This window comes from Budorcas taxicolor, chromosome X, assembly GCF_023091745.1.
Source record: "Budorcas taxicolor isolate Tak-1 chromosome X, Takin1.1, whole genome shotgun sequence".
NCBI classification, from domain to species: Eukaryota; Metazoa; Chordata; class Mammalia; order Artiodactyla; family Bovidae; genus Budorcas; species Budorcas taxicolor.
In genome coordinates this window covers 77605868-77629739 of record NC_068935.1, presented here as the reverse complement: position 1 = coordinate 77629739, position 23872 = coordinate 77605868, and the positions used below count along the sequence as shown (strand labels likewise).

At 36.8% G+C, this 23872-nt stretch overlaps 1 protein-coding gene across 2 annotated transcripts in view; it reads right to left on the bottom strand.

Moving 5' to 3' along the window:
- PHKA1 (phosphorylase kinase regulatory subunit alpha 1) overlaps positions 1-23872 on the bottom strand; it is a 173072-nt gene that overhangs the window by 140614 nt on the left and 8586 nt on the right. For both annotated transcript variants that reach the window (XM_052663860.1, XM_052663862.1), the window contains exons 4-6: positions 21188-21356; positions 8995-9077; positions 5605-5685 (exon numbers count right to left, since the gene is read on the bottom strand). In XM_052663860.1, coding sequence (XP_052519820.1) covers positions 5605-5685; positions 8995-9077; positions 21188-21356 — 333 coding nt within the window. The remainder of the gene's footprint in view (positions 1-5604; positions 5686-8994; positions 9078-21187; positions 21357-23872) is intronic.

Below are 23872 nucleotides of genomic sequence, written 5' to 3'. Positions count from 1 at the left end.
CTGCAACAAAAAGAATTAAATATCTAGGAACACACTTGCCTAATGAGACAAAAGAACTATACACAGAAAATTATAAGACACTAATTAAAGAAATCAAAGATGACATAAACAGATGGAGAGATATTCCATGTTCCTGGGTAGGAAAATCAATATTGTGAAAATGACTATACTACCAAATGCAATCTACAGATTCAATGTGATCCCTGTAAAATTACCAATGGCATTTTTCACAGAACTAGAACAAAAAATTTCATAATTCATATGGAAACACAAAAGACCTCAAATAGCCAAAGCAGTCTTGAGAAAGAAGAATGGAGCTGGAGGAATCAACCTTCCTGACTTCAGATTATACTACAAAGCTATGGTCATCAAGACAGTATGGTACTGGCACAAAAACAGAAGTATTGACCAATGGAACAAGATAGAAAGCTCAGAAATAAACCCATGCACATATGGGTACCTTATTTTTGACAAAGGATCCAAGAATATACAGTGGGGCAGAGACAGTCTCTTCAATAAATGGTGCTGGGAAAACTACAGCTATGCATAAAAGAATGGAATTAGAACACTTCCTAACACCATACAGAAAGATAAACTCAAAATGGATTAAAGGCCTAAATATAAGACCAGAAGCTATAAAACTCTTAGAGGAAAACATAGGCAGAACCCTTGATGACATAAATCAAAGCAAGATTCTCTGTGACCCACTTCCTAGAGTAACAGAAATAAAACCAAAATTAAACAAGTGGGGCCTGATGAAAGTTAAAAGATTTTGCATAGTAAAGGAAACTGTAAGCAAGGTGAAAAGACAACCCGCAGAATGGGAGAAAATAATAGCAAATGAAACAACTGACAAAGGATTAATTTCCAAAATATACAAGCAGTTCATACAACTCAATGCCAGAAAAAACAAACAGCTCAATCAAAAAGTGGGAAAAAGACCTAAATAGACATTTCTCCAAAGAAGACATACAGGTGGCTAACAAACACATGAAAGATGCTCAACATCACTCATTATTAGAGAAATGCAAATCAAAACCACAGTGAGCTATCACCTCACACGGGTCAGAATGGCCATCATCAAAAAGTCTACAAACAATAAATGCTGGAGAAGGTGTGGAGAAAATGGAATGCTCTTGCACTCTTGGTGGGAACGTAAACTGATACAGCCACTATGGAAGACAGCATGGAGATTCCTTTAAAAAAACTAGGAACAAAACCACCGTATGACCCAGCAATCCCACTCCCAGGCATATACCCTGAGGAAACCAAAATTGAAAAAGACACATGTATCCTATTGTTCATTTAAGCACCATTTATAATAGCTAGCACACGGAAGCAATCTAGATGTCCATCGACAGATGAATGGATAAAGAAGTTGTGGTACATATACACAATGGAATATTACTCAGCCATAAAAAGAAATGCATTTGAGTCAGTTCTGATGAGGTGGATGAACCTAGAACCTATTATACAGAGTGAAGTCAGTCAGAAAGAGAAAGATAAATACCATATTCTAACTCATATTTATGGAATCTAGAAAAATGGTACTGAAGAATTTATTTCCAGGGCAGCAATGGAGAAACAGACATAGAGAATAGACTTATGGACATGGGGAGAGGGAAAGAAAGGGTGAGATGTATGGAAAGAGTACATGGAAACTTACATTACCATATGTAAAATAGATATCCAACAGGGAATTTTCTGTATGGCTCAGAAAACTCAAACAGGGGCTCTGTATCAGTCTAGAGGGAGGTTCAAAAGATAGGGGATATATGTATACCTATGGCTGATTCATGTTGAGGTTTGACAGAAAACAAGAAAATTCTGTGAAGTAATTATCCTTAAATAAAAAAAAGAAATTAAAAAAAGAAAAGGAAAAACAAAAGATATAAGACAGCCCATAGCATGGAAGAGACTTTTTGTGAAACACATATCTAATAAGAAGTTTATGTCAAAAATATATAAAGAACTCATACAATTCAATAACATAAAAACAAATAATTCAATTAAAAATGGGCAAACGAATTGACTACATAGTTTTTCCAAAAGGAACATAGAAATGGCCAGCAGGATCATGAAAAGATGCTCAACATGACTAATCAAAAGGGAAACACAAGTCAAAACCACAATCACCTCACATCTTTCAGAATGGTTATCATAAAAAATATAAGTAATGGTGAAGATGTAGATAAAAGAGAGCCTTGTATACACTTGATGGGAATAGAAGTTGTTTCAGCAACTATAGAAAATAATAACTATGGATGTTACTCAAAAAATAAAAAATAGAACTCCCATATGATCCAGCAATTTCTCTGTTGGGTATATATCCAAGGGAAATAAAAACAGGATATTGAAATATATACACTCCTATGTTTACTGCAGCATCATTGACAATATAGAGAAATGATTTGTTTCCATCAACAGATGAATGGATAAAGAAGATGTGAAGTATATGTGTATGCACCTGCCTGTGTGTGTGTGTGATGGATTATCATTCAACCATAAGAAAGAAGGAAATCCTACCATTTATGACAACTTGGATGTACCCTGAGGGCTTTATACTAAATGAGATGTCAGGCAAATATTATATCACTTATGTGTGGAACCTAAAAAAGTTAAACTCATAAAAACAGAGTAGAATGAGTTATCATTTAAGCATTAATTCCCTGTAATAGAATCACTGGGTCAAAGGGTATAAACAATTTTTAAGACATAATGCTACATTCCCTTCCATGCAGTTTGTACTAATGTAACTAACACCAGCTGTGTACTAACTTCTTTAATGCAAACCAAGAATTACCTCTGAAATTTTTCCTAATTGGATAGAAAAATGGTGAGTCAGTTGCATTAATTCGCTAACAAGGTTGAATATTCTTTCAAATATTTATTAGTTATTTGTAGCTTCTCAATTATGAGACAAAACTGACTTAATCTTTGGGATACAGGTAATTCCGGAAAGCTTCCTTGGAGAAATCATGTCTAACTGACACCTAATGGGTTGTGCAGATATCATCCAGGAACAAAATACTTAACAATTACAAGGGGAAAATAGGAAATTTACAGCAGAGAAATATGGCAGATACCACCTTAATGAAGTCATCAAACTTAACATAAACAGTAATGAGATAAATCCACAGCTATACTTCCTGATGATGTACTGAGGACACGTCATTATCTCTATGGTATTACTGTCAAAAATGCATAGCTTGAATCAAATCATGAGGAAATATCACACAAAATCAAACTGAAGGACATCCTATAAAGCAACTGGCCTATAATCTTTAAAAATGCCAAGATCATAAAAAGGTAAGTCAAGTCTGAAGTATTATTCCAAGTTAAAGAAATCCAAAGAGATATTACAACTAAATGTAACATATTATCCTGGATTGGATTCTGAATCATAAGGGTCTTTGTTTGCTTTTGATTTTGGCTATAAATGATATTACTGGAACAATTAAAGAAATTTGAATGGGATCTTTGGATTACGTGGTAGTATGATGCTAGTGTTCATTTCCTGATTTTGATGATTGGACCATGGTGATGGGACTGTCTTTGAAGAAATTTATACTGAAATATTTAGGAGGCATGAAGCACCATGTCTGCAATTTACTCTCAACTGGTTCAGGAAAAAATAATGTGCATGTGTAAACAGAAAGAACAAACAAATGTTAACAAGTAAGGAACTTGAATGAAGGGTATATGGGAATTCTTTGCACAGTCCTTACAAGTTTCCCAAAGTCTGAAATGATTTCAAAATAAAATGTAGAAAAATGTTTCAGTGGTTAAAATTTTTTAAAATCAAATTATTCAGAAATATTGATAATGTTCAGAGTTAGTGAGGGTTTGAGGAAAATGATACAGATGGCACATGATGGCATATATCCATCATATGAAGTTGCTCAGTCATGTCCGACTCTTTGTGATCCCATGGACTGTAGCCTATCAGGCTCCTCCGTCCATGGAATTCTCCAAGCAAGATTACTGGAGTGGGTTGCCATTTCCTTCTCCAAGGGATGCTTCCTACCCAGAGATCAAACCCAGATCTCCTGCATTGCAGGCAGATGCTTTACTGTCTGAGCCACCAGGGAAGCCCATATTCATCATATATGAATGGGGAAAATGTAAACTGGTGGAAATTGTTTTGGAGGGCAGTTTTAAAGTGTACATCCCTTAACTATTGGTAGTTTCACTTTTAGGAATCTATCCTACAAAAATATTCATGCAGGTTCACCAGGATGTATGTACAAAGATCCTCACTAAAGCATTATCATCAATAGAGTAATTATTAAATTTGTATGGCAACTGAAAACATTGAATTAGATTATTTGTATGAAAGAAGATGTTTGGTTATATTGTTCAGTAAAATTTGAGGCTGCTGTATTTAAAAAATCAGGTTTCATAGAGGTAAATTAGAGTATGATTTAATTTTTAAAAATAAGCTCAATATCTGTATCATTTTGGTAATCAAAAATACATTAAAAAGAAAAACATTTACCCAGGGAATGCATATTTTATAAGGACAAAATTACATATAAATTTATTAAACCACATTAATTATATAGTTTAAATTTTCTATAATCTTATTTTTGGTTTTATCTTATCTGTCATTGCCTCTCAGTGTTAAGCTGTCCCCTTATAACTGTTTCTATTTTGCCTTGTATTTTTAATATATTTTTCTCTGTATTAATTGAAACTACATTCCAGGCCAGACTTTCTCATTTTATCTTGACCCTCTTTGTCCCCTTTGTTCCATGTAATACTTTTGGCTTTAAATCGTACTTCATTTGAATTCATAGTCACCTGTACTCTTTTTTGTTTATTTTGGCCAGACTTTGTCCATCTTTCTGATTTAAATTTTTCTGGGGCAATTTGCTGTCTTAGAGCTCTTAGAAGTGGTATAGGTATAGACTGAATTTCCTTTCTTTGTTTGTAAAATCAACCTGTGTCTTGGCTTTTAGGTAGGGGAAACAAATTAAGTCATGTATATTTATCATTATAATGGATATGTTTGATCCTATTCCTGCTATCCAGTTTTATGCCTTCTTGCTGTTTTCAGAGATAAAAGCTAAGGCAGTAGCAGTAGGAAGGAAATGATGAAGCCAAGTGGAAGATAATAATGATGATGAAGATAACAGCATGGGGATGCAGGAGAGTGAGTGGGGTGGAGAATTGAGAGATGGTTTCCTGATATCAAGCTTTCTCAACTTGGTGTGTGGAAGGGAAAATAAGCCTCCTTTTGTTTGTTTTTGTTGTGGTAGAGATGATTTTAGTTTAAGACATGTTTTCTGAGGTCCTTGTGGGATATGTAAATAGAGATATGCTACCAAAGGCAAAACCAATACAATATTGTAAAGTAATTAGCCTCCAATTAAAATAAATACATTTATATTAAAAAAAGCAGTTGTACATACAAATCTAGAGCTTATGAAAGAAGTCTTTACCTACATGCCCATAATTATATGGGAGACTCTGGACACTGCCTATGGTTTAAAAGATCAATTAATTTGATGACAGTCCACATTCATGTTAAGGCTTTATCTATGGCAAAAGTGTATGAGACTTATCCTACGCTTGGTAAAAGCAGAGTGAGGAAAATTTTACCTTTGCCATTCCAACTGAACTGGCATTCAATTCTGAGATTCCTTGATTGGTCTTGTCTCCGCGTTCCCATATCCCGAAGTCCTGGCATAAAATAACCAACACACCATTAGCAAGTCACCACTACTAAATGCTTACTAGATATACAACCCTTGAATAAAAGGCATAAATATTAGCTAACTTGCCATACATATGTTTGCCCACAATGCTTATTAAGGAGAGGCCAAGGAGTTGAGTTCCCCCTATAACTATTTCTACAGTAGCTTTCAGTTCTACTGGGGACTCCAAGAAGTTAGAAGATATCTTGATGGCTAAGAACTGTAACTTAGTTCATCTAAAGAGGTGCTTATCAAAATTTTTCATCAAAGCGGATATCTAGGGGATCTAAGAAACAGAGCCTAAACATCATCCCAAATATTTTATCTTAAATATCCATTCTAATTTTATTCTCTATTGGCAATGACAATGTACCAAGAACTTACTTATGCACTTTACACTATTATCATCCTTAATCCTTACGTTTTATAAATGACAAAACTGAGGTGCAAAGAGAAGTTAAGCAACTCACTCAAGGTCACATAGTTAATGAATGACAGGGCTAAAATTAGAGTCCAAGTCCTCCAAACCATAGTGCTATACAGCTCCTTGATAATATAAAGATGACATTTAAAATTACTTTTTAAAAACTTTTCATTTCCAAATAACTTTAGATTAACAGAGAAGTTTCAAAAATAGTAGTGAGTTCCTATACACTTTTCACTCAGCTTCCCTTAATGTTAACACTTGACATAACCATAGTACAGTTGTCAAAGTGAAATTTACATGAGTAAAATATTAGTAACCGAATTATGGGCTTTCATAGGATTTCACCAGTTTTTCCACTGATAGCCTTACTATATTACAGGATGCAATCCAGAATACCATGCTGCATTTGTCATGCCTCCTTAAATCTCTTCCAGTTGCAGTTTCTCAAGCCTTGTCTTTTATACCTTGACACTTTCTGAAGATTAATGGTCATATATTTAATAGATTTCCCTCAGTTTGGGTTTCCTTGATGTCTTCTCTTGATTAGATTGAGGTTATGCATTTTTGGCAAGAATACTAGAATTCTACAAACATTATGCTCCTTCTTAGTGCATCATATCAGGGGTACACAATGTTGATGTCTTATTACTTGTTAACATTAACCTTCATCACTTGGTTAAGGTAGTGTCTACAGAGTTTCTCCATTCTACTGTTACCATTTTCCTATTATATTATTATACTAATTGCAAGCATCCTTTGGAGATATTGTGGATTCAGTTATAGACTATGGTGATAAAGCAAATATTGCATTAAAGCAAATCATATGACTTTTTGGTTTCCCAGTACATATAAAAGTTATATTGTAAAGTAATTAACCTCCAATTAAAATAAATAAATTTATATTAAGAATCAAAAAAAGTTATATTTATACTACACTGTAGTCTATTAAGTGTGCAATAGTATTAAGTCTAAAAAAACAATGTACATACCTTAATTTAAAAATATCTTATTGCTAGAAAATGCTAACAATTATCGGAGACTTGGGTGAGTCAAAATCTTTTTGCTGGTGGAGGATTTGACATACTGCAAGAATTACCAGAATGTGACAGAGACATGAAATGAGCAAATGTTGTTCAAAAAATTGCACCAATAGGCTTGCTTGACATAGGGTTGTCACAAACCTTCAATTTGTAAACATCACAAGTAACTGCTAAGTGCAAGAGAGTGAAACAGTGAAATGAGATATGCCTGTAATTAATATATATCTGCAGAGATACACTTTATGACTGTGCAAATATCTTGTTTCTCCTTGAATATCCATCCACTAATTTAGCATCCATCAGTGAATTATCCCTGCAACAATTATAGTGGTGTTTCAATGGTGATTTTCTAGTTCCTTTATTACCTATACACTCATTAATTGCAGTCCTTCTCTAAGGAAGTGCTATTCTTTCTCCCTCATTTTTTTACTCAGCTATTTATTTATATCAGTATAACTTATAGATATTTAGGTTATCCTCTGGGTTGTAATAAAATGTTACCATTATTTATTTTGCTCAAATTGTTCCAGCTCTGGCCATTGGGAGTTCTTCTAGATTGGCTCCTGTGTTCTTTTAACACGCTCCATTTTTAAAAACACTTCCTTGCTTTCTGTCATTATAAGATGCTCAAGTATAATCTCATCTTGTATTTTCCCTGCCCCAGTCCTGGAATCAACCACTTTTACAAGGAGTTCTCATTCTTTTTATTGGAGAATGAGTTATATTCAAGACCTGAGTACCAGTGCTCATTGCCACTGTGGTGTCAGGCTTCTATGCTCTCATTGAACAGAACTTGGAAATACTCATATGCACACACATGCTTGCACATGCACAAACACACTTGTATTTATTTTGGTGTTTACCTTAAGTTACTTTTAATGTCAAATCTCTGAGTCAAAAGATGAAGTTTCAGAAAGGTAAGCCATATTTATCCCATAGTGAGTCTCATCTGCCCCTAAACCCAGCTCTACCCTAGTCTGTGCAGCAGATATTAGAGCAGGAGAGGGCACAAATATCATTAACTCTACTGCTGCAACCTTGGCTGCAACAGAGGTCAGAAAACCCTGGTTTTTACCCCGCATCACAGCAGGCTTATGGTATCAGAAAACAAAAATCTGTCAACAAATAATATCTGTTTGCACCACATATATCTACATTAGAATTACTCTTCCCTGGAGAAGGGAATGGCTACCCACTCCAGTATTCTTGCCTGGAGAATTCCATGGACAGAGGAGCCTGGTGAGCTATAGTCCATGGGGTCGCAAAGAGTCAGACACGACTGAGCGACTTTCACTTCACTTCTGGTAAATAAGGAGGGACAGGCTCCAGATTTTCCCTCACACCTGAAAAAACAACTAATCAAACCAAAACAATTAAACAAGTAAAACACTGAACTATATATAACAGCCATTTTCAACACAATGAGCATCGTGCAATGAAGAACAGTAATTTCTGAGAGAAATGTTAAATATATTATGACCTCATTAAAAATGACTTAATTAAAAACCTCTCATATGGTAGTTGTAAAAAAGATTAATTATTTTTGTATAGTAAGCACTGAATCAATGTCTACAGATATTAAACACACGACTAAACTTTATTTCTAAGTAGCTAACTGACCAGTAATACTCCTTAGCTATCCTACTCCCATTTAACCATAAACACTAGAAGGATGACAGAGCTTAGTAACGAAAGAGGCCGAAGGCAACTTCTGCCAGAAGTGTTATAGATTGGTTCACTATGAGGAGCAGCCTTAGGAGAAGGAATAGGTTGTTCAGTATATTTAAAACATCACATGTTTAAAATTCATTCCAAAATGAGTACTTACAGCAGTTTTATATGCAGCTTCAATGTAAAACACAAGGTTCTGTATGAAATTAACTTCATCTAGGCTGTGGATAATATGAAGTCCTGAGGAAAAAGGGGATAAAGGTATAGAGCTAGTTAATTATCACTACAGGCTTTAAAGGCAGCCATAGTGACTAACTGACCCCCTTACTCCCAAAGAGTCCTACTCCTGCTTAGGAATCAAGAAGCACTTTGATTTCTAAAACATAAAAATAATACCACAAATCAGTCCTAGGCTAGTTTTCAACTAAGTGAGACACCAGCATGTTTTAAAATGGAAGAATTTTGATTGATATTTGTTTTAATGAAAGTTCTCAGACTTCTAATTCTATAGGTAACTAATTGGTGTTTAAATGTATAAACCTAGGCATCTGGAAAAAGAAAGATAAACATTTTAAAGAAGGCTTGGAGGGAGACTAAATAGTAAGAAGTGGGTGAAGATTATGATTTTAAGAACCCAAAACCATATTATGGAGAGTAAAAATGATAATCTAAATTTGAACTATACAAAGAGAGCTTATAAATAAAATATTTTACATGAATTATACATTCAGTTTTCACAACAACTCTAAGAGGTGGTTACCTCTGTTTTCTGCCTGAGGCTTACAGAAGTTAAATGTTTGCCTAAAGTCATGAAACTGATACCTAGTGGAAATAGGACTCAACTGACTGTCAACTTTTGTTTCATTTCAGAGACTGAGTTCCTAACCAAGATACTATACTGCTTCCAAGTGTGTACAACATGATCCATTTTTGTTTAAAAACTAACTCCTTTCCTTTCCTGGCCATCAAGGGAAATACCAACAATTACACAGTTTTTTTCCCAATCAGGATCACATGACTCCCACCCTGCCAAGTTTCCTCTCTAGAAGAAACCAATCTTAACCAGTTTCCTCTGTATCCTATCAGAGATACATTATGCATATATAAAAATTATGCAAAGAGTAGTATATTATGCCACACCTTGCTTTTTTAATATACAACTTGGAGACAAATATATCTGCCTCATTAAAAAAAATAATGACTACATAGCATTCCACTGAAAAGCTATTTGTATAACCAGTTCCCTAATGAAAGACATTTGGGTTGTATCTAATCTTTCATCACTACTATCAATGCTGCAATGAATATCTGTGTGTTTATATATCTTTGTGCATATGCACCAGTATATCAAGGTAAATTCCTAACTACTGAGTCATATATTCATGCATATTACTTTTTCCAACATTTAATTTTGAATATTTTCAAACAAAAAAGGAAAGAATTTTATAGTGGCACCTGTAGATTTTACACATCATCTGGACTCAACCATTAACATTTTACTATACTTTTAAATCATTTTATATCCATCTAACAGTCCTTCCAATTTTGGATATATTTCTAAGTAAGCTACAAACATTGGTACTCCTCTCTCTAAACATTTCACCACATGTACATTAAATGATGATAGTCATCCCCATGTTATTCTGCAAAGAAATTCCACGGTTTACATACCAACCAGCACTGCCTGCCTATTTCCAACATGTTTGTAAACACAGGCTTTAATAAGTTTTTGATCTTTACTACTCTAATGGATCAGAGATAGAATATCCTTGCATTTTAATTTGTAGCTCTTTTATTTTGAGTAAGGTTGTGAGTCTTATGTTTATAAATCAGCCATATTTCTTTTCCTATGAACTTTTTGTATTTTCATATACTTCAATTTATATTGAATTGCCCATCTTTGTTATTAATATGTTAATAAAATTAAAGAAATTGGACTTTTGCCCATTATATGTGTTGCAAGTATTTTTCCCAGTTTGTCTGAAGTTCCATTTTGCTTACAGTATATTTTTTTCTCAGAAGCTTTTATTAAAAAGCTTTATCCCATGAATGCTTCTAGTGCTTTCAGTTTCTTTTTTTTTTTCACATTTAAATCTTTGATCTATTGACAAATATTTTAAATCACAGAACTCTTAAGTTTAAAATTAAAAATGACTATATGATTCAGATCATCAGATTGCAAACTCCTCCTGATCCATGGCTCTGCCAGAACAGTAACCACAGCACAGGGCAGCATGGGGAGCAAAGGGTCTTTCTTGTAGCAGTATTGACCCACCTTAACCTCTTGGATAGAGAGGAAAAAAAGAGAGGCAGTAATATTTGATATCAGCTTCATAGCTTTACTTTGTCAGCTTTGTGTGCCAAGGTACTTGAACATAAATTGAGATAAGGCAGTAAGTGTGAAACTGGTTTTGACAATCTCTTAGACTCATGTCGCACTAACTAGTCACTATACCATATAAATGACACACATCTACCATTTGTCCTTTTGCTCATGATATTCTGTTTACACAGCTTTCTCCATATCTTGAAATCCTAACTGTTCTTTCAAGGCCCCGTTCAAATGCTGTCTCCTCTTGTGATGTTCTCATTGATTCCCCTCTTCTGTGTTTCACAGAATTTTATTTTTTCTTGCTCTTATGAACTTAGTTTTTACTTTGTACCACAGACAAATCTACCTGAATTTGAAGAAATCTTATTCATATTTGTAGTCCCCCAAAACATCTCATATAGCCCCTAAAAGTATCTCACAGTCTAATTTGAATGATATTAAATAATATTTTGAATAGTAGATGTTCAATTATTTATTGAATGATCTTAAACAACCCTGTTAAGCACAGGAGAGGACCTGTCTCTTGAAGCAAGACCACATATAACATCTGGTTCCTGTCCCTTCTATGGAGCCAAGGCACTGCTTGTAGAAAAGAGGGTGCAGAGGTGAGATACACAGGTGAAATGAAGTAGGGCTTGGGTAAGGCCAAAGATGTCAGTGCTGCGTAAAGCATACTAAAGTATCTAGAAATGAGGCTGACCCTGTGGTCTACTCCACAGACTGATTTGCACTTGCCTAAAATTAAGCCTCTCCCTCTCTTATTTTTAAAAACAGTAACATTGAGATCTTCTTCACATACCATATAATTTACCCAATTTCAAGTAAATAATTTAGTGGGTTTTAGGGTTCGCAGAGTTCTGCAACCATTACCATAATCAATTTTAGAACATTTTCGCCATTCCTCCAAAGAAATCGTGTATCCATAGTAGTCACTCCCCATTTCCCTTCAACACTTGTCCCATCATTCCGTACCCACCCCCGGCCAAGCAATCACTCATGTACGTTATATCTCTATAGATTTGTCATACTATTCTTATAAATGCAATCATACAATATGTGACTTGTTATGTTTGGGTTCTTTCACTTAGCATAATGTTTTCAAGGTTAATCCGCGTTGAAGCATGTATCAGTACTTCATTTCTTTTTATTGCTAAAAACATTCAATTGTGCAGGCATATCACATTTTATTTATCCAATGAGTAGTTGATATACATTTAGGTTGTTTCTATTTTTTGACTATTACGAACAACGCTGCTATGAACATTCATGCATGTGCACAAGCTTTTGAGTGAACATGTTTTCATTTTTCCTGAATATATACCTAAGAATGAAACTGCTAGATCATATGGTAACTCTGTTTAACCTTATGAGAGTTGCCAGACTCTTCTACAAAGTGGCTGTACTATTTTACATTTCCATCAGCAACATATGAAGGTTCCAAGTTCTCCATATCTTCAAAAACATTTATTTTCTGTCTTTTTGATTACAGCCATCCCAGAGGGTGTGATATGGTATCTCATTATGGTCTGCATCTTCATTTCCCTAGTGACTAAAGATATTCAGTAGTTTTTCATGTATTTATTGGTCATGTGAATATCTTTGGAGAAATGTCAATTCAGATTCTTGGCCCATCTCAAATTAGGTTATCTGTTTGCTGTTGAGTTGTGAGAGTTCTTTACATACTCTCGATACAAGTTTCTTACCAGATATATGATTTGCAAATATTTCCTATCATATTGTGGGTATTTTTTCACTTTATTGAAAGGGTCCTTTGAAGCCCAACAGTTGTTAAACACAAGTTTATCTTAAGTTGACAAATTCCAATTTATTTTTCCTTTATTTGCTTATACTTTTGGTGTCATATCTAACAGGGCCTAACCCAAGGTGAGGAAGGTTTAATCCTATATTTTTCTCTAAATGTTTGTTATAAACTCAAAATTTCCCCCATAAAATTCATATGTTGAAGCTCTAACCCCCAATGTGACTGTATTTAGAAGTGAGGCTTTTAAGGAGGTGAAGTGAAGTTGCTCAGTCGCCTCTGACTCTTTGCGACCCCATGGACTATACATTGTACAGCCACTTTGTAGAAGAGTCTGGCAACTCTCATAAGGTTAAACAGAGTTACCATATGATCTAGCAGTTTCATTCTTAGGTATATATTCAGGAAAAATGAAAACATGTTCACTCAAAAGCTTGTGCACATGCATGAATGTTCATAGCAGCATGGATGTTCCTCCATCCATGGATTTTCCAGGCAAGAATACTGGAGTGGGTTGCCATTTCCTTCTCCAGAAGATCTTCCCAACCCAGGGACTGAACCCGGTCTCTGACATTGTAGGCAGATGCTTTACCGTCTGAGCCACCAGGGAAGTCTTAGGTTTAAGGAGGTAATTCATGTTAAATGAGGTCATAAGGGTGGGGCCCTTATACAATAGGGATTGGTATACTTATGAAAGGAGACATCAGGAATGCACACACAGAGAGAAAAAGCCATATGAAGACATAGCAGGGAAGGTGGCTGTCTGCAAGCCAAGGTGAGAGGATTCATCAGAAACCAGCACTGCTGACACCTTGATCTTGGACTTTCAGCCTCCAGAATTCTGAGAAAATAAATTCCTGTTCTTTATGCCACCCATTCTGCAGTATTCTGCAGTATTCTACTGGATTAAAGCCTTTTACACTTTTCCTTCCTACATTTAAGTCTATGATTCATTTTGTGTTAGTTTTTGTCTATGGTAGAGAAGAAGTCCAATTTCGTTCTTTTGCATGTGGATATTCAGTTTTCCTAGCATCGTTCTTTCCCCATTGAACTATCTTGGCATCCTTGTCAAAAATCAACTGACCATGTGTTGCTTCTGGACTCTCAGTTTTATTCTGTTATTCTATGTGTCTATCCTTATGCCAGTATCACAATATTTGGAAGTAAGTTTTTCGCTTAACAAGAGCTCAGTTTATTGATGCTTCTGTTACTATGTTTTGGAGGGGGTTCAGGATGGGGAACATGTGTATACCTGTGGAAGTAAGTTTTGAAATCAGAAAGTGTGAGTCCTCTAACTTTGTTCTTCTTTTTCAAAATTCTTTTGACCATTCTGGGTCCTTCGGATTTCCATATACATTTTAGAAACAGCTTGTCATTTTTTACAAAGAAGATAGATGGAATGTGCACAAGAATTTCATTGAATCTATAGATCAATTTGGGGAATGTTGCTATCTTAACTGGAGAAGGCAATGGCACCCCACTCCAGTACTCTTGCCTGGGAAATCCCATGGACGGAGGAGCCTGGTAGGCTGCAGTCCATGGGGTTGCTAAGAGTCAGACACGACTGAGCGACTTCACTTTCACTTTTCATTTTCATGCATTGGAGAGGAAATGGCAACCCACTCCAGTGTTCTTGCCTGGAGAATCCCAGGGACAGGGGAGCCTGGTGGGCTGCCGTCTATGGGGTCACACAGAGTCGGACACGACTGAAGTGACTTAGCAGTAGTAGCAGTAGCAGCTATCTTAACAGTAAGTGTTCTAATCCATGAACATAGGATGTCTTTCTAATTTACCATCTCTCATTCTCTTCATTTGTTCCTGTGGAGTTGAGTTATGATTTGGTTATCTTTTTCTTAATTCAATATAGCTTTGCTCCCACCCACCTCCTTGGTTCTGATATTATCAAATATATTTACATTTTTATATGCTATAAGCACAACAATACAAGTTATTGTATAAAACAAGTTTTATACAATTGATTTTTAGGTCAGTTCAGTTCAGTCGCTCAGTCATGTCTGACTCTTTGCGACCCCTTGGACTGCAGCACACCAGGCTTCCCTGTCCATTACCAACGTCCAGAGCTTGCTTAAACTCATTTAGGTCAGTTAAGATAAGAAAAAAGAAATATGTAATTATACCATATTTTATAATTATTTTTACCAGTGGTCTGGTTTTGTGTGTGTGTGTGTGTGTGTGTGTGTAGATTCCAGCTACTGCTTTTGGTCACCTGATTTTAATATAAAGAACTTCTTTTAGTATTTCTTGTAAAGTAGGTCTGGGCTTCCCAGGCAGTGCTAGTGGTAAAGAACCCGCCTGCCAATGCAGGAGACATGAGTGTGTTCAATCCCTGGGTTGGGAAGATCTCCTGGGGAGGATATGGCAACCCACTCCAGTATTCTTGCTTAGAGAATTCCATGGACAGAGGAGCCTGGCAGGCTACAGCCCTTAAGTTTGCAAAGAGTTGGACACGACTGAAGCAACTAAGCACCTAACATAGGTCTATTAGCAACAAATTCTCTCACTATTTATCTGGGAATGTCTTTATCTCAGTTTGTTTTTTTGAAAGATAGTTATAAGATTCTTGGTATACTTCCTTTCTTTAGCCTTTTAAACATATCATTCCACTGTCTTCTGGCCTCTACTTTTTTTCAGAAAAGAAGTCAGTGGATAATCTTATTTGGGTTCCCTTTATGGTGGTTCAGATGGTAAAGAATCTGCTTGCAATGTGGGATACTTGGGTTCGATCTCTGGGTTGGGAAGATCCCCTGGAGAAGGGAATGCTCCAGTATTCCTGGCCTGGAGAATTCCATGGACAGAGGAGCCTGGCAGGCTACAGTCATGGGGTCGCAAAGAGTCAGACACAACTGAGTGACTTTCACATACATAACAAGTCATTTTTCTCATATTGCTCTCAAGACGTTTGTTTTTAGCTTTTAACTTTTTTACTATGATGTTTCTGGATATGAATCTTGGTTTATTCTACCTGGAAATATTTGAGCTTCTTGGATATGTAGATTAATGTTTTGCACTAAATTTGGGGTGTTTTCATCCATTCTTTCTTTTATTTCAATAATGATTGATTTTATTTTTTTGGCTATGCTGGGTCTTCATTGCTGTGTGTGGGCTTTCTCTAGTTGCAGAAAGCAGGGGCTACCCAATAGTTGTGGTGCATGGGCTTCTCATTGTGGTGGCCTCTCTTATTGCAGAGCATGGGCTCTAGGCACATGGGCTCAGTACTTGTGGCTCTCAGGCTCTAGAACATGGGCTCTGTAGTTGCAGCACTTGGGCCTAGTTGCCCCACAGCATGTAGAAACTTCGCGGATCGAACCTGTGTACCTTGCATTGGGAGGCAGATTCTTAACCAGGGAAGTCCCATTATTTCTTTAAACATGTTTTCTGCTCCTTACTCTTTTCTTATTACACATGAGTTGGTAGCAGTTGGTGTCCTACATTTCTCTGGGGTTTTATTCATTTTGCTTTATTGTTTTTTCCTGCTCTTCAAACAGCATAATCTCTGTTGATCTGTCTTCAGGTATGTTGATTTTTCCCTCTGCCAGCTCAAATCGATTGAGTCTCTCTACTGAGGTCCATATAGTCAAAGCTATGATTTTTCCAGTAGTCATGTATGGATGTGAGAGTTGGACTATAAAGAAAGCTGAGTGCCGAAGAATTGATGCTTTTGAATTGTGGTGTTGGAGAAGACTCTTGAGAGTCCCTTGGACTGCAAGGAGATCCAACCAGCCAATCCTAAAAGAAATCTGTCCTGAATATTCATTGGAAGGACTGATGCTGAAGCTGAAGCTCCAATACTTTGGCCACCTGACATGAAGAACTGACACACTGGAAAAGACCCTGATGCTGGGAAAGATTGAAGGTGGGAGGAAAAGGGGATGACAGAGGATAAGATGGTTGGATGGCATCAATGACTTGATGGACATGAGTTTAAGCAAGCTCTGGGAGTTGGTGATGGACAGGAAAGCCTGGCATGCTGCAGTCCATGGGGTTTCAAAGAGTCAGAGATGACTGAACGATTGAACTGAACTGAACTGAGTGAGTCTTTTGGGCTTCCCAGGTGGCTCAGTGGCAAAAATCCACCTGCCAAGCAGGAGATGTGGGTTCAATCCCTGGGTCAGGAAGACCCCTAGAGTAGGAAATGGCAACCCACTCCAGTATTCTTGCCTGGGAAATTCCATGGACAGAGGAATCTGGTGGGCTACAGTCAATGGGGTTGAAAAGAGTTGGACATGACTTAGTGACTAAACAACAACAAAATGAGTCTTTCATTTCAGTTACTATATTTTTCAACTTTCCATTTGGTTCATTTTTATCTCTTTATTGAAATTTTCTATTTGATGAAATGCAATAATCATATATTCCTTTATTTCTTTAAGCATGGTGTTCTTCAGCTTTCTGAACACTTTTATAGTAACTGCTTTGAAGTCTTTTTTCCCTAAATTCAACATATGCTTCCTCTCAAAGGGAGCTTTTATCACCTGCTTTTTCTTCTGTTGTCAGGCTTTCCTGGTTCTTTGCATGCCTCATAAATTTTTACTGAAAACCAGATATTATAGATAATATATAGATATTGATACTTTCCCTTATGGGAATTGTTTACCTGTTTATTTGTTTAGTGACATGGATTATTTCAGTGAAAGTTATTTACCCCATAGTATGTAGCCCCTGTTGTTCCTCAGAGGGTGCTGCCCTGGATATGTACACTATCACCCCAGGAAGATAGTGGTTTTAGCTTTAGCAACTTGTCTCTTTTTGTGATTCATTACACTTGATCTTAGCCATAAAGCTGAGAAGGGATCTGTGATCTGTCTCTGTTGGTATCAGATGTTAATCTCCACTAACTGTCAATTAATTGTTCTATTATATTGTACAAGGCCCTGAGGCATAAATTGTTGACCGTTTCATTCAATTAATTTCAGGTCCCATTTGATGTAGTCGTTGATGCCAGTCTTTGACAGTTGTTCTAATCCTAGGAGGGCTTGTTTTAGCTCTCTCTTTCCTTGGTTCTCTGTTAAAATGGCTAGCTAGTCTACAGGATAGCTTATTGCTTGTATTATTGAGTTATCAGACTCCTCTTAATTTCTTAGAACCAAAATCTTCATTGTTTCCTAGAGTGCCCTTAGTCTTGAACTTCTCCACATTCTGTTCCCAAAATCAGTTCTCTTGGGAGGAGCTATGGAGTTTTCTGTTCTTATGGCCTGCCCTACCATCCATGCTACTAGAAAGGTGGGCCAGGCCTAGTATTCTTGGTCTGCTCTGCCTGTGGTTAAGCATCCACTCCATTAGTGGGACTAGGGGGCTGGAAGGGAGTTCTAAACCTCTAAGTCATTCTTGACTGGATTAGAAATTTTGCAACACAGAGCTGGAGAGAGTAAGAAGTGCTGGTAATCTGAGATATCACAGCCTTAGACTGAGAGCTGGGGTGGGGAGCGGGGAGGGAGCCTTGTATTCCTGGCTGCATTCACTTCAAATAGTGCTTCTGTCATGGTGAGTTTGGGGCAGGGGAAGGAATAGATTGTGGCCCAAATGCTATACTTTCTTACTGCTAAGATTTAGATATCTTTGAATAAATGTTTCTCCACTTGCTGTGTACCCTTAGGACAATTTCCAGTGACTTTAAATGTTTGGTTTTCTAAAATTAATTTTCACCATTTATGGTTATTTTGCTGGGGAGAGGGTCTGTGGAGCTCCTCTGCTACTATCCTCTAAGTTGCAATCAGCTTCTGTCTAAGCCTCTCCTTTAACCAAAGTTGAGATTTTTAAGAATTCAAAAATATTCAGAGAATTGCTAAGTTTTACATAAAGATCTTTCATATTTTACTTCTCAATTATCTCTCACAACTCTTTTTTTTTATCCTCAAGACAACTGCCTTACATAAATTCTACATCATTTCTTGCCTAAAGTATTTTTACTAAACTTCTAATTAGTCCTCTGTCTTTAAAAAACAATAATTTTTATTTGTTTATTTTTGGCTGTGCTGGGTCTTTGCTGCTGTGCAGGCTTTTCTCTTCTTGCAGAGAATGGGGGCTTCTTTCTAGTTGCAGTGCACACACTTCTCATTGCAGTGGCTTCTCTTGTTACAGAGCATGGGCTCTAGGGTGCGAGGGCTGCAGCAGTTGTGGCTACTAGGTTCTACTGCACAGGCTCAATAGTTGTGGCACATAGGCTTAGCTGCTCTGCAGCATGTGGGATCTTCCTGGTCCAGGCAGCAAACCTGTGTCTCCTGCATTGGTAGGTGGATTCTTTACCAATGAGCCAAAGGGGAAGCCCCATCTTAATTTTCTCCTCCATCCAATCTATCTTCCTGCTATTTGAAACTTTCTTTATTATTTATCTTGAATGGCTTTCTATTGACTATAGACTAAACTCCAAACTCCAAACTACTTAGCATGGTATGTTCATGTGTGCTCAATCGCTAAGTCGTGTCTGACTTTTGCGACTCCATGGGCTGTAGCCCACCAGGCTCCTCTTTCCATGGAATTTTCAAGCAAGAATATAGAGTGAGTTGCCATCTCTTTCTCTAGGGGATCTTCCCGATCCAGGGGTTGAATCCACATCTCCTGGGTCTCTTGCATTGGCAGGCAGATTCTTTACCACTGAGCGACTTGGGAAACCAAAGCATGGTACACAGGGCCTTAAACAGTTAACCCCAAGGTTTTTAGCTCCATCGCTTGCCATTTTTCCAGACCTATCTTACACTCTAACCAAGGAAGATATCTAGCCTTACCTTGATGGCCAGTACATTTCAAACTTCTATGCTATAGTCATTGCTATTCCCTTCCCTTTTTTGGATTGTGAATTTCTACTTATTTCAATTTATTCCTCAAAGACTTGCTTGATAAAATATCTACTTTATTCCAAGTACCTATTAAAATCAGCTCATGGTGTTGAAAATCAAACGTTAAGTCAGGAATCAACAAACTTTTGTTGAATGAATGGTCTCTTATACACCTCTTCAGTCTATTTCTGCTTCCCTTTGGGGCTCAAAATGAAAAACCACAAGGGATATTTAGACACTGGTTTGTAGAAAAACACTCCAGAGTTGGTATTAGAATATTAGGTATGGAATTATAGTTACCATTCTACTTAAATAAATTAAATAAAATCTACCTAAGTGAAAAGTGAAAGTGTTAGTCACTCAGTTGTGTCCAGCTCTTTGCAACACCATGGACTGTAGCCTACCAGGCTCCTCCTTCCATGGGATTCTCCACGCAAGAATACTGGAGTGGGTAGCTATTCCCTTCTCCAGGGGATCTTCCTGACCCAGGCATCGAAACCGGGTCGCCTGCATTGCTGGCAAATTCTTTACTGTCTGAGCCACTCGAACCTACCTAAAAGATACATTTATTCAGGGAGGAATTTCCCCTCCAAAAGAAAGGAGTATGTGAGTAGACATAATTTTAAGAAAAGGTTATTCAGTCTCTGGAATGTGTGTTGTTCTAGAGGGGAGAAAAAAGGGAGGCTTTATCACAAAGTATTTATTTCTGCAAGAAAAGAGAAAAGTATTCTGGGGTAATTCTCACCCTGAATGCCCTTAGTACGAAGGAGCTCTGTAATCAGATAGAAGGATAAAGAAATTGAAATGTTAAAGATGTGGTATTGTCAGAAGTACATGCATTTACTCAGGAAGATCTTGTAAAGTCCTATTTAATTTATAAACTGAATGTAATCAGATTCTTAGTCCTCCCTAATTTAAGAGAAATAAAAGGAAATTATGTTGGTTGTTATAATTTCCTTTTCTAGTAAAACATCTAAAATGATTTTAAAAAGCCATCTGAATAGGGTGTGTTATTCAATAATAGAAAACATTGAATTCTGATTCCAAAGTTAATTCTCTTAATATAAATTAGATGCCTACAGACAGATGCCTTGTATATAATACATTCATAAAGAGTGGTACAAAGTAGGTGATGTTAATACTAACAAGCAATAAACCTTAGTCCTTCTTTCCCATTTTATAATATCTGGGGATTAACAAAAGATGTAAAAATACCTGTCTAAAGAAAATCCCAGATTTCCTGGTTCTCAATTAAAAATATATATTAATGAGTAGTCCATACTTGTGCTAACTACACTTTAGAGAGTTTCTCTGTATAAAATTTGCAAAATATATTTCCAATGTGTATCTTTGAGCAGTGTAAACATCTATGTTGTTTTCTGGACAACACCTTTGGAGAAGCCACATGTGCCAGGGCAAGTGCTCCACACTACAGTGATTCCCATATTTCTGTCCTTGTACTGACCTGAGGCAGTCATTTGTGCTAAGAAGAGCAGGTACACAGAGGTAGCATCCAACTGCAGGTGTCCCCACTGATCATCACCCACTACAGTGGCACAGGTTTTGGTGTTGTACTTGGCATGGAGGCTATCCTTGGTACTCTGACTATACTTGAAGGATTCTACTTTATCCACCTGAAGAAAACAGAAACAGTAAAAAGAAGGGTATGCGGGAAAATCAACCCATATGCCATACTTCAATAGTACTCTGACATATATCACTCCATTCGGCCTTCAGGCAACTGTGAATATTTAAAATGCATTGTTACCCCTTTCCCCCTGCTGTCATTATTTTTCAAATTAAACAATTTAATTAGAAGATAATATCCATCGAACTCAGCTATTTCCTATTCATCACCCCTCCTTCACTCTTCAGATTGTTGTTTTGCCGTTTTGTAGATAATAACTGAGATGGAGAGAGATTGAGTGAGAACAGCTTAGTAAGAGATAATTGAGTTGTAAAAAAGATACATTTGTTCCTGAAACAGAAGTAGATATTTTGAGGGAAAGTAGAACCAAGAAGATATATTTTGAAGGAGTAATAAAAGGAGCTGGGGAGAGACTCATGGAATGACAAAGAAAAGACATGAAAGAAAGCTGGAACCAAGGTCAGAAAAGAAACATTGTGCAAGGAACAAATGAAAGACTTAGTTCCTGAAATTTCAATTTGATTATGTGTGCATCTGATATATGATGTAACTATCATATCTTTAAATATAGTCCAAGAAATTAGTGACTTTAAACCTATTTGGTAAGGTGGAAAATACAAATATCTAAAATACAAAAAAATTAAAAAGTAGCAAAGAATGAAAAAAATCATGGGCGTGAAACAATCCAGTAGAGAGATCACTGATCAAGTTCAGAAGTCTGGACTTGATTTCTTTTTACTTTAGACTTTTTGTGTGCCTCAGGATGGTCATTTTATTAATCTGGGCCTCAATTTCTCCTTATAATAAAATGTATTCTTAGGTTCAAGAAAATCAGTTCAGAGTCAATGAGTATAACATATGTAAAGAACACCTAGGATAAAAATAAAATACTTTCTTTTAGTGAGACACTTTTGAATGGGAAAAATATCATAAGCAAACCCAAAAGATAAACCAGACACTGCTAAAACTATTTGCAGTGCATGTGACAAAGGATTAATATCCATCATGGAGAGGAACTCCTCAAATAGGCAAGATAGAGACAGCCCGAAAGAGAAAGAGGCAAAGGACCTAAAAGGCAATTAATAGAAGATGAAATACAAATTTTCAACCCCCACATGAAAGGATGTTCAACTTGACTCAAGATCAGGAAAATGCAAATTAATTCTAGAAGATATAAATTCTTGGCCCCTTATCTCCAATTCTAAAATCTAAAACATTTCCAAAAGGTTTTTTTCCCCTAAGTTTTGTACCAAAATTCATTTGGTGGCAACATCTGATTCAAACTAACATGGGGCTATTTGGAGTTTTTATTTATTCCACTTATTGTGAAAAATGCATGTTTTCCTATAGTCTAATGTTTCTGATTGTAGAGTGATATCTGGATTTTTTGAGGGCATAACATAATATATGGTATATATACTGTTCAGTTCAGTCACTCAGTCGTGTCCGACTCTTTGCAACCCCATGAATTGCAGCACGCCAGGCCTCCTTGTCCATCACCAACTCCTGGAGTTCACTCAAACTCACGTCCATTGAGTCGGTGATGCCATCCAGCCATCTCATCCTCTGTCGTCCCCTCCTCCTCCTGCCCCCAATCCCTCCTAGCATCAGAGTCTTTTCCAATGAGTCAACTCTTCACATGAGGTGGCCAAAGTACTGGAGTTTCAGCTTTAGCATCATTCCTTCCAAAGAACACCCAGGACTGATCTCCTTCAGAATGGACTGCAGTCCAAGGGACTCTCAAGAGTCTTCTCCAACACCACAGTTCAAAAGCATCAATTCTTTGGCGCTCAGCTTTCTTCACAGTCCAACTCTCACATCCATGCATGACTACTGGAAAAACCATAGCCTTGACTAGATGGACCTTTGTTGGCAAAGTAATGTCTCTGCTTTTTAATATGCTATCTAGGTGGGTCATAATTTTCCTTCCAAGGGGTAAGCGTCTTTTAATTTCATGACTGCAGTCACCATCTGCAGTGATTTTGGAGCCCAAAAAAATAAAGTCTGACACTGTTTCCACTGTTTCCCCATCTATTTCCCATGGAGTGATGGGACTGGATGCCATGATCTTTGTTTCCTGAATGTTGAGCCTTAAGCCAACATTTTCACTCTCCTCTTTCATTTTCATCAAGAGGCTTTTTAGTTCCTCTTCACTTTCCGCCATAAGGGTGGTGTCCAGCCCAACGTTTCTCATGATGTACTCTGCATATAAGTTAAATAAGCAGGGTGACAATATACAGCCTTGATGTACTCCTTTTCCTATTTGAAACCAGTCTGTTGTTCCATGTCCAGTACTACCTTTTAAAATCTGAAAAATTCTGAATTGTAAAATTTATTTGGTCCCAAGGGTTTCAGAGGAGTTTAGAGACCTGCATCACTTTTTACTCAATATACATAATTGCATGTATAGTAATGATGAAATATATAAAAGAAATCATTTGTAGAGGAGGGGGAAAAGACTGGACGGCAATACTTCAGTGGTAACTTGATGGTGAGATCAGT